At 36.4% G+C, this 14,065-nt stretch overlaps 3 protein-coding genes across 5 annotated transcripts in view; 1 reads left to right on the plus strand and 2 right to left on the minus strand.

The window, feature by feature from the left end:
• The window catches only part of LOC109054485 (cytosolic purine 5'-nucleotidase), a 595,585-nt gene that overhangs the window by 330,837 nt on the left and 250,683 nt on the right, over window positions 1–14,065 (minus strand). The window lies entirely within an intron of this gene.
• On the minus strand, window positions 1,967–5,100 carry fam166b (family with sequence similarity 166 member B). Its single transcript, XM_019077953.2, has 6 exons — window positions 4,942–5,100; window positions 3,724–3,947; window positions 3,488–3,642; window positions 3,027–3,159; window positions 2,691–2,903; window positions 1,967–2,608 (listed from the first exon to the last, which is right to left on the minus strand). The coding sequence occupies exons 1-6, from the start codon at window positions 5,004–5,006 to the stop codon at window positions 2,505–2,507; spliced, it is 894 nt and encodes a 297-aa protein (XP_018933498.1). The 5' UTR covers window positions 5,007–5,100; the 3' UTR covers window positions 1,967–2,504.
• si:dkey-106l3.7 lies at window positions 8,567–13,921 on the plus strand. Of its 2 annotated transcripts, none has more exons than XM_042732321.1 (6): window positions 8,567–9,336; window positions 12,050–12,214; window positions 12,415–12,574; window positions 12,687–12,757; window positions 13,200–13,300; window positions 13,436–13,921. In XM_042732321.1, the coding sequence occupies exons 1-6, from the start codon at window positions 8,719–8,721 to the stop codon at window positions 13,506–13,508; spliced, it is 1,188 nt and encodes a 395-aa protein (XP_042588255.1). In that variant the 5' UTR covers window positions 8,567–8,718; the 3' UTR covers window positions 13,509–13,921. The 2 variants fall into 2 exon arrangements, with proteins under 2 accessions (XP_042588255.1, XP_042588256.1); XM_042732322.1 differs by having other exon boundaries at window positions 8,568–9,336; window positions 12,053–12,214.

Here is a 14,065-nt window from a genome sequence, read left to right on the forward strand (position 1 = left end):
CCCTAACTAGCCTGTCAGACAAAACTGTTTTGTATGTACAGAGTCCTTTTAGAATAATAAGGTATCTCAATCCGATGTCTTAAATTGCTTTGTTTTCAGATCAGACTGGGAAATAGTTTACTGTGCACCACTATCAGCCACCTTGTCCTTAAACAGCTCTACCCCGCAATCCAGAACATCCTTAAAGATGGTTTGAAAGCCTATAAATTAGACTTGATTATTGGACAACGGCGCAACAAACTATGGAATGTCATAGAGGCCACGGCACGACCAGGTCTGTATGAGCCAATCAGATAAAAAGCAGATGAAACATCTTCATTATCAGAGTGCCTTCGAAAGCTAATTCCACACTGTGTTTTTAATTGTGCCAATAATTTTCTTTCCACAGGCTCATCTACCCAACTTTCTGACAGCTTGGTGTCTGTGGTAAAAAAATGTTCCCAGTTATCAAGTCGCATTCGGCTCAGTGTCTTCATCATAGATCTGCTAAAGTAGGTCAAATGCTGAATATATCTTGTAAAATTTGCACCGCAGTATAGTTAGCTAATGAAAATATTGCTTTTTAGCTTGCATGCTTTGGAATTCTGGATCCGTCATTTATACACTTGCATTGGTGAGTATTGGTTTAGTGACAACTGTAAAGGAATGTATTGTATTATCCATTGTCCTAATACTTAATTCCTTACCATTTTATACTCAACTCTATTCGATGTTGTGAAGGAACACTATCACCAATGGGGTTTCTTGGCTCTGGCCCAGGGGCCAACTTATGGACCACTGTTCCAAGAGCTGCTTCTTTTGCTGCAGCCACTCTCCCTGCTGCCATTTGACCTCCATCTTCCATCCGAACCTAATCTTCAAAGTAAGGAAAAGCAAAACCACAGAGCACCCCTGCCACATCGGCTTCTTGGCCAGTCAGCTCAGATCCTGCAGATGAGCTCGATCCAGAAGAACAGCAGAAGTCCAACAGGTCACAGTAATGTCTTCAGTCAAAGGGTAACTGATGGATTTTGGCTTAATCAGACACCCACCTCAGAGTGTGAAACACAGAAGAAAGAGGATGTAGCAACTGGAATGGAAAACAATGAGATGCCACAATCTTCATCAAGTCCTCTGGAGGACAAACATTTGAGTGAGCTGCGTTGGGCCAGGCTCTTCGGCTCTAAAGTTGGAACACCAGTTGGCCCACAGAAGGCACAAAAAAACATGAGTGGACCTCTGAGAAGGTTAGCAACTGTGATTCTTCAAAACTTCTGATAAAGCCACTTTGTTAACTTTGGTTGTCTTTTATCTTCCTCCAGGCGGCCCTCAGAATGGCTGAAGCTTGGTGCATCCAAAGTGGATCTGCTAGCGCAGTCAGTGTGGGTAGGAAAATGCCCAGAGACTCATCTAAGTTGTAACCATGACAGAGATACCCCAAACAAAGATGAAATATTATTCTAAAGAGCCCACAAGGAGTATGATTTTAGCTAAACAAAGTAGAAGCACAATTAATCTAAAATAAGTGCACCATATCTGTTCCCGGAAAGAATATTGCCTTAGTGATTTACTAATCAGGACAATTTGTATTATACCTTGGTCCTTAAAAGGTAAGAAAATATTCACTAACTTCAAGCCATGATGAGATAATGTTTTTAGATTAAATTTATAACACAATCATAGTATAGTGTAAAGTATATAACATGGATGGATATTGTCTCTGCCAGCAATCAAGCACAAAACTGGAACTGAGGTCCCCAGAAGTCTTTTCCAATCAAACCCTGCACTTTATCTCTGTCTCAGGTCATCATGTCATGTAAATCTAGTCATATAATTTCTGCTGTTGTTGAACTATGTGGCATTATAAAAAAAAAAACTGAAAAAAAAACCTTTTCCTCAAGGTCTGTTTGAAATAGTTTTTATAACCATTTCCATGCATGAAACAGTAGCATTAATTACTATGCATGACAAATAATAGTTTTCCTTTCCTAGCATTCTGTGAATTACAACTTTTGCTGGTTTTATTGCATTTTTGCATGATGAAATAAATTAAATAGCTAATTTATATGATAAAGATGCATGCTGAGTAGCTATATTTCCTGTTTCTACAGAAGGACTAGTTCAGTAGTGATATTTGTTGATGACTACATTTGCGTGACCCATGATGTTAGTGACACAAAGACAGACACGAGCTCATTGAAGACAATGGTTTGATTTTAAAGGCAGTGGTTTTTATATTTCCTGATATTATAGTTGTGCCTGATTGGAACCTTGTGATAATAAAGATTTGTTGAGTCATTAATGTTCATATTGTGTGCTTTTGTGTATGTGTGTGCCAGAAGAAAGGCTTTTGAAAAATTTATTTCTTTTAGTTGACTTGCCAGTGTCAATTCCTTTAAAATCAAAATTCCACTTATTATGGTGAATTTCATGAAATATGACAATGCTAACTCAGCTACAAGTTGCTTGTTAGATGACCAAAAGGACTTTAATTGTTCTTAGATGGGTTATGTGTGATAACTGATTCACTCCAGTCTGTTTTCCTCTGTGTTCTTCCTCTGTGTACCAACGTGACCTAGAGCATCATGGGTGAGCTGCCCAAATGTATGGCCATATTGAAATCTGTACCCTGTTGACATAATTATATTGCTTTCTTACTATAAATGATAGCATACTTTCTTCAAAGGAACATAATTACCATTTTTACATACCTGGTACGTGCCCCATGTAGGAGGGTAAGAGCCCTGTTTTAGAGGGGTATATTGTGGGTATCAGAGGCAAGCTGGTGGAATTCTTCCTTTGCAAGTTGAAGGAGGTCTGACATGTATTCATTTCATTCCCAAACTGGATCAGTGCCTTGTTGGTGATGATGGGATATCCAGCACCAAAGAGGAAACGGGCTTTGGGGACGTAGCCAGTAAAACCTATTAAAACGGTTACAAAAATTACAAATTGGTGCAAAATTCAGAGCTACTGTATAAGCACATTCTTTACATTTAAAAAAAAACTCTGTAATTTGCTTCTAGGTAAGCACAACTCTGGCTAACCTGAGATGAAATACTTATGTGGGCTGCTTTCCTCCATGATGTATGGGGAGCCTTGTGGTTTCCAGGGGTGTGGGGCCTTGTAGGGGGCAGGATCTTTAGATATGGCTGTAAGAGGACTGTTCAATCTTTTAGGCTACAACAAAGGACAACCATTAGATTAATCTTTTGAACAAGAAGTATAATATCTTCTGATCAAGAAGTTGAAAAAAGTAGCTGATGATTATAGACACAAAATAACAGCATCTGTGAATCAGGGAACTTTCACAGAATGGAGTGTTTATTGACTGTGGTGTTGTTATTTCCTGATTTTATGGCTTGTTTAGTAACAGTACTTCTTTTCATTTACTGGGCATGTGACACTCGACCTGCTTTGATACCGGATATTTAGCATGTATTATTAAGCAGGGTGACCCTACACAGGGGAGCTGTGAAAGAGAAGCAATCCGACTGTGACAGCTTACTTTGAAGTCTGGGACGCTGTCGTTGACAGTAAAAGACAGGTCAGCAGAAGCTGCACGCAGTCTCTTTTCTTGTTCCTGGCTGAACTCTGATAGTGCATCTCGACAGGTTTCTGCATATGTTTTGCAGAAGTAGTTTTGACGCAATGGAACAAAACCTGAGCACAAGAGCGAGATATTATGCATGTTTACAGTTTTGCAAACTAGACACCAAGTATTGCAAACCCCCAAACTGTTACCTGTGTATCCCGGAATCATTTTCTCCAGGTTCCTTCTTCCTCCATGTCGGCTTCTCCAGATTTCATCGCGGGGTCCTGTGTCCTCCTCTGTGGATGGGAAACGCCCGGTGTGGAGCACAAGCCTCTGTGAGTGAGACACCTCCGGGGAAGATAGGAGCTTTGCTGTTAACTGACCATACGTCTGGCCCACGTGATACTTCAGCTGAGGACAGTAGCCTGCATACCTAAACAGAACCATCAGCAGATGTTGGGAATAATGATTATATTATAATTCTTTAAGTCAATATAATTTAAGTGACCGGACACCTAAAGGTAATGCTTTATAAAAGGTAATCCACACGACTGATTCTGTCTTGTGAAGCAAAACAATAGATGTTTGTAAGAAAAATACTAATATTTAAAACTTTTTTAACTATGAACCATCCCTTCTGGCCAGTTGTTCATGCTTCACCAGCACTTTATGAAGTCTGATGTAAAAGGACTCATGTCACTTCTCAAGTCATTACTTCACAGTTTGAAGATGTAGAGCTTCGTGAAGCGTCAGCTTTGCAGGTCCCATACACTTGCATTATATGGATTGCACAGAGATGGATTATTTTTTATTAGTAGTAAAATCTTTATTTGTGTTCATCTGAAAGAAGTCATACACATCTGGGACAGCTTGAGGGTAAATAAATAAGATCATTTTCATGTTGGTTTGGGTGTCCCATTAAAATGCGTTTATACATTATATTGTTAAACCAATACTTTAAATGTGCATTTGGTAAAAATATATGTGTGTGTGTGTGTGTGTGTATATATATATTATTTACATTTATTTTTAAAAATACATATTAAAAATGTATTTATTTAAAAAAAATTCATTAATTTTCAACCCACGGCCCTCAATCTAGGTTTTTGACCCTTCGTAGTAAACGTTTGTCCACCTCTGATTTAGACAGACAGGTAACTTACTGTATACACCAGCAGTGAGTTACTATGACAGCTGGCAACATACATGCTTGGCTTAGCCTCGTTTTAAGTTACATATAGAAAGGATTTTGTAAGCTTTATTTCAACTTCTTAAACCCAGGCCTATAAACGATCGACTATCATTCAAAATAAAGAAATTGGTACTTTTTCAAACTCAAATACTAAAATACGCACCACATCTAATTTATGAAACAAACAAGAAACAAATAATTTAATAATAATACAGAAAAGTGACTGAGAACTCACCCTGGGATGTACTGTGGGTCAGGTGTCACCAACACTTTACTAAATTTTGGTGGAAACTGCTCCATATTTTCAAACCCGCAGCAGTTTTGATTGTTGTTTAACGGTTGCTAGGAGAGCAGCGTCCGCGTGCCATTATTCTGTCAGAGAGCGTAACGTGACGCTCGGTGTCCTCTTTTCATCCTGAAGAAGAACTCATAACGTGTGCAGCCTCCACCTACATTAAATAAAATAACTAATTCATCAACGAAGAGAAAACAAATTCATTTTCTGTCTACTCCGAGTGCATTAAATCTTTTAAATATAAACTCTAATCAGCGGTGAGGTAAGTCAGTATTGGTCGGTGACAGTCAGGTTTAAATCTGCATGGGTTCGCTTCATTTGGCAGGTACTTGACCTGGTAAAGATAATGTTACATCAAAGTCAGTTAGTTGTGATGCTGCAGCCTCTTGTGGGTAGTAGGAGAAATGCACCCATATATGTTAGCCTCAAAAAAAAAAAAAAAAAAAAAAACTATAATGGTTAAATATTATCCGTACATAAAATAATTCAAATGACCCAAGAGGACCAAACCTAGCCTATTTTACTGACAACCAACGAGATATTAAAGAGTTCCCCCATAATTAAACACACACAAGCCCGTAGCTGATGTTCCAGTACACTAGACTACAATATGTTGTTAGTTTTGTTGAAACACAAAAGGAGATTTCTGAAGAATCTTCACATTCTTTTCTATCCACCTTTTTCTTCAACGCAGAAGTAAGTCTATGGGTGAGTCTTCCGGTTCATTAGCCGCTATAGGTAAATAACGAGGAGAATAACAACGTGCAGTAAACGGTAAAACGGTTTGCACTACAAACCAGTGTGTTCATAATTAAGATTATACATCAAAATAACATGATAAGAAACTTTCAATATCAAGCAGCAAAATGAACTGTGTTTGTTCAGTGAACGGAGTGGACGCAGATGAGACCGGAAGCCAGACCCATAGAATTTACGTCATTTTTTATGACAAGAAAGAGGTGGATAGGCCACGATTAAAGATTTTGACTAACACACACATAAACTGCTGCAACAAGATCGTTGAGTCAGTGGGTGATAACCAGAATAATCATTTTCAGCATGTTCCATGCAGGGGCCGTAACGAGGGGAAGGTTAGAAAAAATCCAAGGGCCTGACGGGGAGAGAGGGGGCCCGAAACGCGATTGTGGGGGGGCCCCGAGTAAATATTCCTTTCGGGGGACCCAGAAACCATAGCAGCACCCCGGTTCCATGTGAATGTTTACAAAGGCCTACACTAATTTTCCTTAAACCAAATGAATTAATTCTGATAGTAGATTACAAAACACTTTTTATATGTACCTTATATGTTGTAATTGCATTCAAATATTATTGCACATGTGTATTCCAAGGGAAAAACCATCCAGTGTCCGTTTTGTGGTCGCGCTCAGTATCAGACAAAGTATCCATCACAAAAGACAATTTTACCATGTTGACTCATCTAAAAATTGTTAGAAATGCTTACCTCTTGTAATTTTATTATAATTACAAATAACATCTAGTGTCAACCAACCACCGATCTGACTCCTTATAAGACCTAATTAAACATCTGTATTTTCGAATCTGGTAAAGAAAGTCAATTTGGATTCAAAATTATTTGTCATTTCAAGGATGACTAAAGATCTACACTTAAACTTTATAAATCTAATAAAGTTAATTTAACTTACACCATGTCTACACCAGATGCGACAGCTAAAGTCTGTCTGTGTTCCTGTGGCTCAGTGGTAGAGCATTGTGTTAGCAGCATAAAAGGTTGTGGGTTCAATTCCCAGGGAACACGTTAGGTACAAAATGTTAGCCTGTATGCACTTTAAGTTGCTTTAGATAAAAGCGTCTGCTAAATGCATAAATGTTAATAAATGTCTGCACTGAACACGACAAAGCGACCGTTGAAAATCATTTGAAATTTTTGTCAATACATCATAAATATAACGAGGCAGCAGTTTACTGTCAGGGATTTGTCGTGTCGCGCCGCACCGCATCCAGTGTAGACAGCATCACTGATTATAGTACTTTTTTTGTGCCGATTGCGTCAGGTGTAGGCTACTGATTCAATCATTCAATCACAGCAGATCTCAAATAGCCTAAATGTATCAATGCATTAAAAAATCATCGTAAATTATGTTACAGTAAATGTCTATTCCTCAACTATGGTATGGCTTCAGAAGCTTGAAATATAGTGAAGGAGTCATATAGACATCTTTATTTCCAGGTGTGGTCACTATTGCAGGAGGCCTTGGGAGGACAAGAGGGAGGACCCCACACAAAATGCAATGACCTTGCTGTGACCAGTGTCTTCTGGGCACATTAACATGTGAGAACATATATAACTTTAATTTAGTTACAACTTAATTATATGCAATAATAGTATCATATTGCAATAATGCAATAAACTTAATAACACAAATTATTGTCATAATGCCATAAATCTGATCACACTGCTGAACTTCAATACTGTACCTTCATAGAAGTGCACTTTGCATGTATCATAATTACAGTTTGATTTGTGGTTTCCATTTTGTTCTCTGATGTTGCATATTTTCATTTTTCCTACATAGAGAGGCATGCTGATGTTATCAATAGACAGGAATGTCTGTTCCTCTGCCTTGCTCATACTAGCAGATCCTGCATAGCTATGAACTGAATGACACTCTATGGTCCTCTATGGTTTCAGTGCATTATATATGTGAAAAATGACATTTCCTCAAGCTTGAGTTGGTTCTGTTGGCAACCAATACTGATGGTTGCCAAGTGAACAACACTTATGTTAAGTTGTAACAAATGGATCACTTTATTCATTCCTCTCATGCATGTATGCTTATGGATTTCAAGGGCGTAACCATGTCTTAAACATTAATGTGATGGACCAAACCAATTTTTGTCTAATATGTCAAAAATAGCTCTAGTATTGATTTTTGCCACATCACATTCATTTATGAATTACATGCAACACTTAAAAGACCCATATTTTCAAATTCAAAACAGCAAAATTTGAATTTTTGATAATTGTTAATATTTATATTTTATATTTTTAATGTTTTATGTGTTTAGTTTCTTACATCTTACCTTGCCCTCATTTTCACTGGAATTCATGTCTTTGATTTAATTTGGACATCTCAATCATTTTGACATTGCTAAGACCGCTAAGGAAGACCACCCTTAAAAATGTACGTTAAAAACTTTTTGTCATCCTACAAACAAAGTGGTGTAATGCAGCAGAGCAGAATATAAAAGAATATAAAATATTGGGGTGAACAATTTGGTCACATCTGATTATTGGAGGGACTTGTCCATGGTGGTCACAGCCCTGTGTTGGGTGAAGTTTTATCTTTTCAATGCATTAAATTGAAATTTAATGCACTGAAATGCATTTTAATGCATATTTACTTTTGTCTCAGGATGCATACCAACAGTTTCTGTTACTTTGTTTAAGGGCTTTATGAAAGTTTCATCACACTCACAACATGTCTTGACAGATCCGGCAAGAACATAAGCTCAGGATTTTAGGAATGGCACCGGAAATGAAGCAGTTGTCAGATGGTGATTGAGAAGTATGGGAGTCGGAATGTGGGCGGCCCCAGAAACGTGTTTTTAGTTCAACGTGACAAATCGACTTGCAGGTTTCTAGTCAGTTGTGAGAAAATCAAGGTGCTTTGAAGAGTTTCACGTGTTCTGACTACTGAAAGAAACAGAGTACCGGACGAGATAAATTCATTATCAATGAACCTATATAGGAATTTTGGGAATCTCCTAGAGAGCTGGGTGACTGAAGGCTACCAGGATTTATACTTACAGTCTGGACCTGGTGTGGACAGATTAGATTCCATTTCTAGGGACTCCGTCCCACTATGCAATGTAAAATCAGAATCCGAGGACTCCGGATTTGAGACGGTTAGTACAACCAGTCCCTGTCATTCTCACCAGTGTAGTGCATTGATGTCTGAGGAATCACAGACAGTTTTTGGCTCTACGGAGGATGAGGTTCAACCTTCATCCCCATCTCCTTCTATTTGCTCCTCCTCATCCTCAAGTGTCGATCTCAGCTCTGTGGCTCCAAAAACAACATGTCTGGAGGTGGAGCAAGCCTTAAGAAGGACAAATTCACTCTCATGGAGAAGACTGCCACATCAGATGGAAAGGAGGACCACTGGGCCATGGTATTGCTCTTACATGGCCTCTTTTCCAACCAGCTTTCACTCAGACAGCTCCAGACCACATCATTGGTTTGCTCGTCCAAGAAGATCTCATTCACAACCACCAGACCCCAAGAAAGCAGCGCTGTACAGAAAACGCCTAAAATTACATCAACATGGCCAACCAGTACATAGCCAGTTGGAGGTGAGCAGTCTACATCTACTGTACTTCCTTTAAAGAAGTTTTATGTTTTGTTCTATTTTTGAGTCTCTTTTTCTTTTTTACTTTGCTAATGCTATTTATTTTGTTTTTTGTTTTTTCCTATTCTACAGCACTTTGGTACAACATTTGTTGCTTTTAAATATGTTTTGTAAATGTATTTGAGTTTTATTTTGTTTTATTTGCTTGTGTTAACTTTACATAGAAACTCCTTTGCTAGGGAACAAAGGGTATACTTGGGTTATAGTATCTCTTTATTTGTCATAAAATAATATACTTTTATGATTAATGTAATCATGCTGTTCCATCAGTGAACACGTGCTTTGCTACCTCATTGTGCACTGCCTCAGATGCACTCGACACGTATTTGTCATACAGGACATCCTCACACTTCAAAATTACTTACCTGGTATTTGCACACATTTTTGACATATGCATTACAGACTTTCTGTAATTTTGCATGTCTTGGGGGACACAAAGCAAGATTCAAAAACACGTTTTTTTTTTAAACAAATTACATAGTATTCCTCACTAGTTACATCAAATGATATAGTCAAGGTCAAAGGCATATTGAGCTATATGCACTTTGACCTGCATCATGTGAGTCTTCATCAAGAGGACAAGAAATTTCACGCAGTCAATCTTTTATGACTAGCTCAGGTACATAATAAGAAGGTTACTCCTATTTAACCCCACTGAAACACGCGTTTGATTCTTTCTTGAACACACACAATGCACATGCACAGTCTACACATCCTTTTAATGGACTCTGGACTGGATCTGTGTAATGAGATGCTAAACAATCATTCTAAGACTGTGAACTGGTCAGTTCAGGTGAGAGAGGAATGACTGGAATGGTGCCAGCAGGCTGAGAGGAATGTGTGGGTGTTGAGAAATGAATGCAACTGATAAAGATCTGTGCTGGACTTGTCTGAACGTTATCACTTCAGCGGGAACATGGGGAAAGAATACATTATAGGACTGTAACCAAAACAAAAATTTCCTTCTTATAAGGAAATATTAAATGTCATTTGTTGTATAATTTTGGTGTTAAATGTCACCAGAGAATGTTAGTCTAGTTGTCTTGAGGGGCTTGTTGTCACATGAGGAAGCTGTCATTTAGGTTTTAATTAATTATATAATATATATACATATACATATATATGTATATGTATATATATATATATAGTATATATATATATATATATATGGTTATATATATATATATATACATTATATATATATATATATATATATATATATATATCATATATACTTACGTATATATATATATATCATATATATATATATATATATATATATATATATATATATATATATATATATAGGCTATATAATAATATATATATATATATATATATAATATATATATATTAGATATATTATATATATATATATATATTATATATATGTATATATATATGTATATAGGCATTAACTTACCTTATTGTGGACTTATTGTGATGCATATTTGTCAGTCATACATAAATGAAGTAGGAAAGATTTCTGTCATCATACTAATAAACTGAATGGTAGCACTTTTACAGTTCTGTTCTGCATATACATTGTATGTGCTTATTTAGCAATTACAAAAACTGGGTTATAACCCTGAACCTACCCTTAAACCTAAACTTAACCCATGTATTTACCTTATACTACCCTGTACTTTCTTGAATAAGTACACTGCAAGTACACATGCTGTAAAGTAAAGTGTAACCAGCTGAATGTTTTAAATACACGATAAGCTAAGGTTTATATATTTATCAATAAATCAAATTTATTTCAATCTCATACATCTTTTAACTAACTGGATATTCCACAGCTTGTTCCACAGTTATATTTGTTTTCACAATGAACAGATTTATGCTGATTTGAATAAATGCATTTTGAAAATATTTTAATAAAATCAAATAGATTTAAATAGTTTCTAATAAACTATAATATACCACGAGTGCAGATATCTTACCTGTTTCATGTATGTATGATTGACAAATATGCATATCATTAAGTTTGTTTGTTTATGTTAAAACTGTGTAATTAATTTTGTTTTAACACACTTCAAATACATATATCTTATATTTAGGCCTAAATATTTTTTGAGTGAAGTGATCAATATATATAAACACTGAAATGCATTCAGACAAAAGGTCAACTCTAGAAATAATGTAGATATTAACTACATTAAGTATCTGTAATGTCTCTGTTTACTCTGAGCAGGAGCTTTTGTTCAGCTAGTTGTATCCGTTTGGGGATGGGACTATCTGTTTGATCAACCAATAGCTGTAAGGGGGATTGTTCAGAAAAACTGATTAAAAACAGTCAGTCATTGTTTTGACGATCTGTTTGGTTATGCTAATAGTACAGAAATGACAAACTTCAGCTTTAAAATTTTTTATTTGCATTCACTTCCTCAGAAGTTCAGTTTCCCTATATGCTGAGATTTTCAGTTGTTCAAACTGCTGGAATTCGCAAAGCAGCTCAGAATAGATGTTCATAATCTATTTAGCACTAAGAACAGAGAAATCTGAATCTAGAACAGAGATCAGGTTTTACATTTTATACAGTTCAAATTGATTAGCTTTTGCCTGTTATACCCCACCAAATTAGATAATAAAAGCTTTACTGTTCCCAGCACTGGGAATCTTAATGAATACAGGTCTTGATCTCTCTGTCTCAGCAGCTTGTGGACAGTGATCAATACAGTCTGGACAAGCTGTCTCCAGGGTTGCGGTACCTGGAGCAGGTATGCAGGATGCTGGAGAACATTGCAAAGCTACAGCAGCAAAACTACTGCCTGCAGAAAGAGGTGGAGATCCTGAAGAGTCAGCGTGCTGGAATAGAGGTTAGACACTGATACAGTATATATCTCACAAAGGTTGCTTTTTTAGGTCTTATAATCAAGACTTTCCAGTTCTGTTTCGCGGCCAAGTTTATGTCAGTTTGCTAAAAGCGGTGTCGTGTTTCAAAATGACTTCTTTTTGTTTCCTGTAAACTGAAACCTCATATTTCAAGCACATAAACTCTCTAGTTAAATGTTTTCAGTGTGGAAGCTTGCATAAGGAGGAAATGAGCTGTCCTGGCAGGCAAGGTTTGCAGATTCTGGGTCATGAAGATCCACTCAGCGAATCGACTCACCTACAAGAACCCATGGTGTTTCGTCACAGATCAGTATCTGACACTCAGGCAGCTGCGGGCCGTCACAGTGAGTCTTCTTGACAGATGAACTCAGTGCAAGTTAAAATCCATAAATTTGTTATAAATGAAACATTCTGGGTTTGGTGGATGCCTGTTAAAAATAGATGACTGTCCTACAGGGAGAGCAAGGTTTATTCGAGATGAACCTATTACAGAAGTCTTAGTCGAGGAACCTGATTGTAAAGATCCTGTAAGTAAACACTGAGTGGGCCAAAAATTCATCATTTACTCACCCTGACATCTTTCGAACTCTGCTGTTCTTTTTTAATTATTTTGAACACAAAAGGAGTTATAACAGACTGTCCAAGTTGCTTTTCATACCATGTAAGTGAATTTTGAGCAAAACTGATAACTGATTTTAGTGAATAAAAACCTTTGTTGCAGTCTGTTTCTCACAGAAAGCTATTGCAGAGCTTCAGAATACTTACAAAGTCATTAAGTCATATGTACTTTTATGAAGCCCTGGTTTTAGACATTCTACTAGACTTTTCCTTTTGTGTCCTGCTAAAATAAGTCTTGTTTTGGAACAACGTGAGGTTGAGTAAATGACTGAGTTTCATTTTTGCGTGAACTATGAAATGTGGATGTTGCAAGTTATTATAATAGGTCTGTTCCTCTGTTTGTTGAACCAGCCACCAGGAAATGAGCACAAAAAGCCGAGTAAGATCCATAAGCTGAAATTCACATCCTTTAGAAGGCAGGAAACACAACAGTCTGACAAAGAAAGCAAAAGGTAAATTATTTTCTTTAGATTGACAATAATTGAAGTAATTACTATTTTAACAATTATGTATGATCAATAAAATAGCATTTGTTAATGTTCATTTATTACACAAGTGTACCTTAATAAATGTACCTTTATTCAAAGCTTTCAGCCTAAGAAGAAAACAAGAATGCCAAGCTTTTTCAGTAGGAGTAGAAGTATGACGACACGTCTCTAACATTAATGCCACGTTGATGCCTAGTAATGGTGGCAGAAGCACCCCTCCCATTTACCTAGAGACTTTAGCACTTTTATATGTACAGCTTGTTTAGGTCAAGTATTTAAGGCTACACTTAAATAAAGTATTGAGTAGTACTAATAGTCTTTATATACTTAATGGATACTTGTTTTTTTTTATTTATTTTTTTTTTTGTCAGTGCATGTATTTGTTAATCCTATTGTATTTAAATTTGCAATGTAAATTACTGCCAATGATAACGTTTTCATTACTAGATCCATTCATTATTATAGTTATTTTCTCTTTTATCATGACCTCTGTCTGTAAAATTTTGCTGCTAAAAGAATTCCTTATTTTGTAATAGTAAGGTGATTTCATAACAAATTGTTTAATATAATAAAATATATAATACACCACATTCCTTGCAAGTTTACATACTCATACAAGTTTACATTCTCTTAGCAGAATCTGATGTTTTGCACTTTTAAAAAGAAAGATATGGATTTTAATATACTGTATTCCACAGTACAGAATAATAACATTTTGCACACAATGAA

The sequence above is a fragment of the Cyprinus carpio genome, chromosome B10 (assembly GCF_018340385.1).
Source record: "Cyprinus carpio isolate SPL01 chromosome B10, ASM1834038v1, whole genome shotgun sequence".
In the NCBI taxonomy this organism is placed as follows: Eukaryota; Metazoa; Chordata; class Actinopteri; order Cypriniformes; family Cyprinidae; genus Cyprinus; species Cyprinus carpio.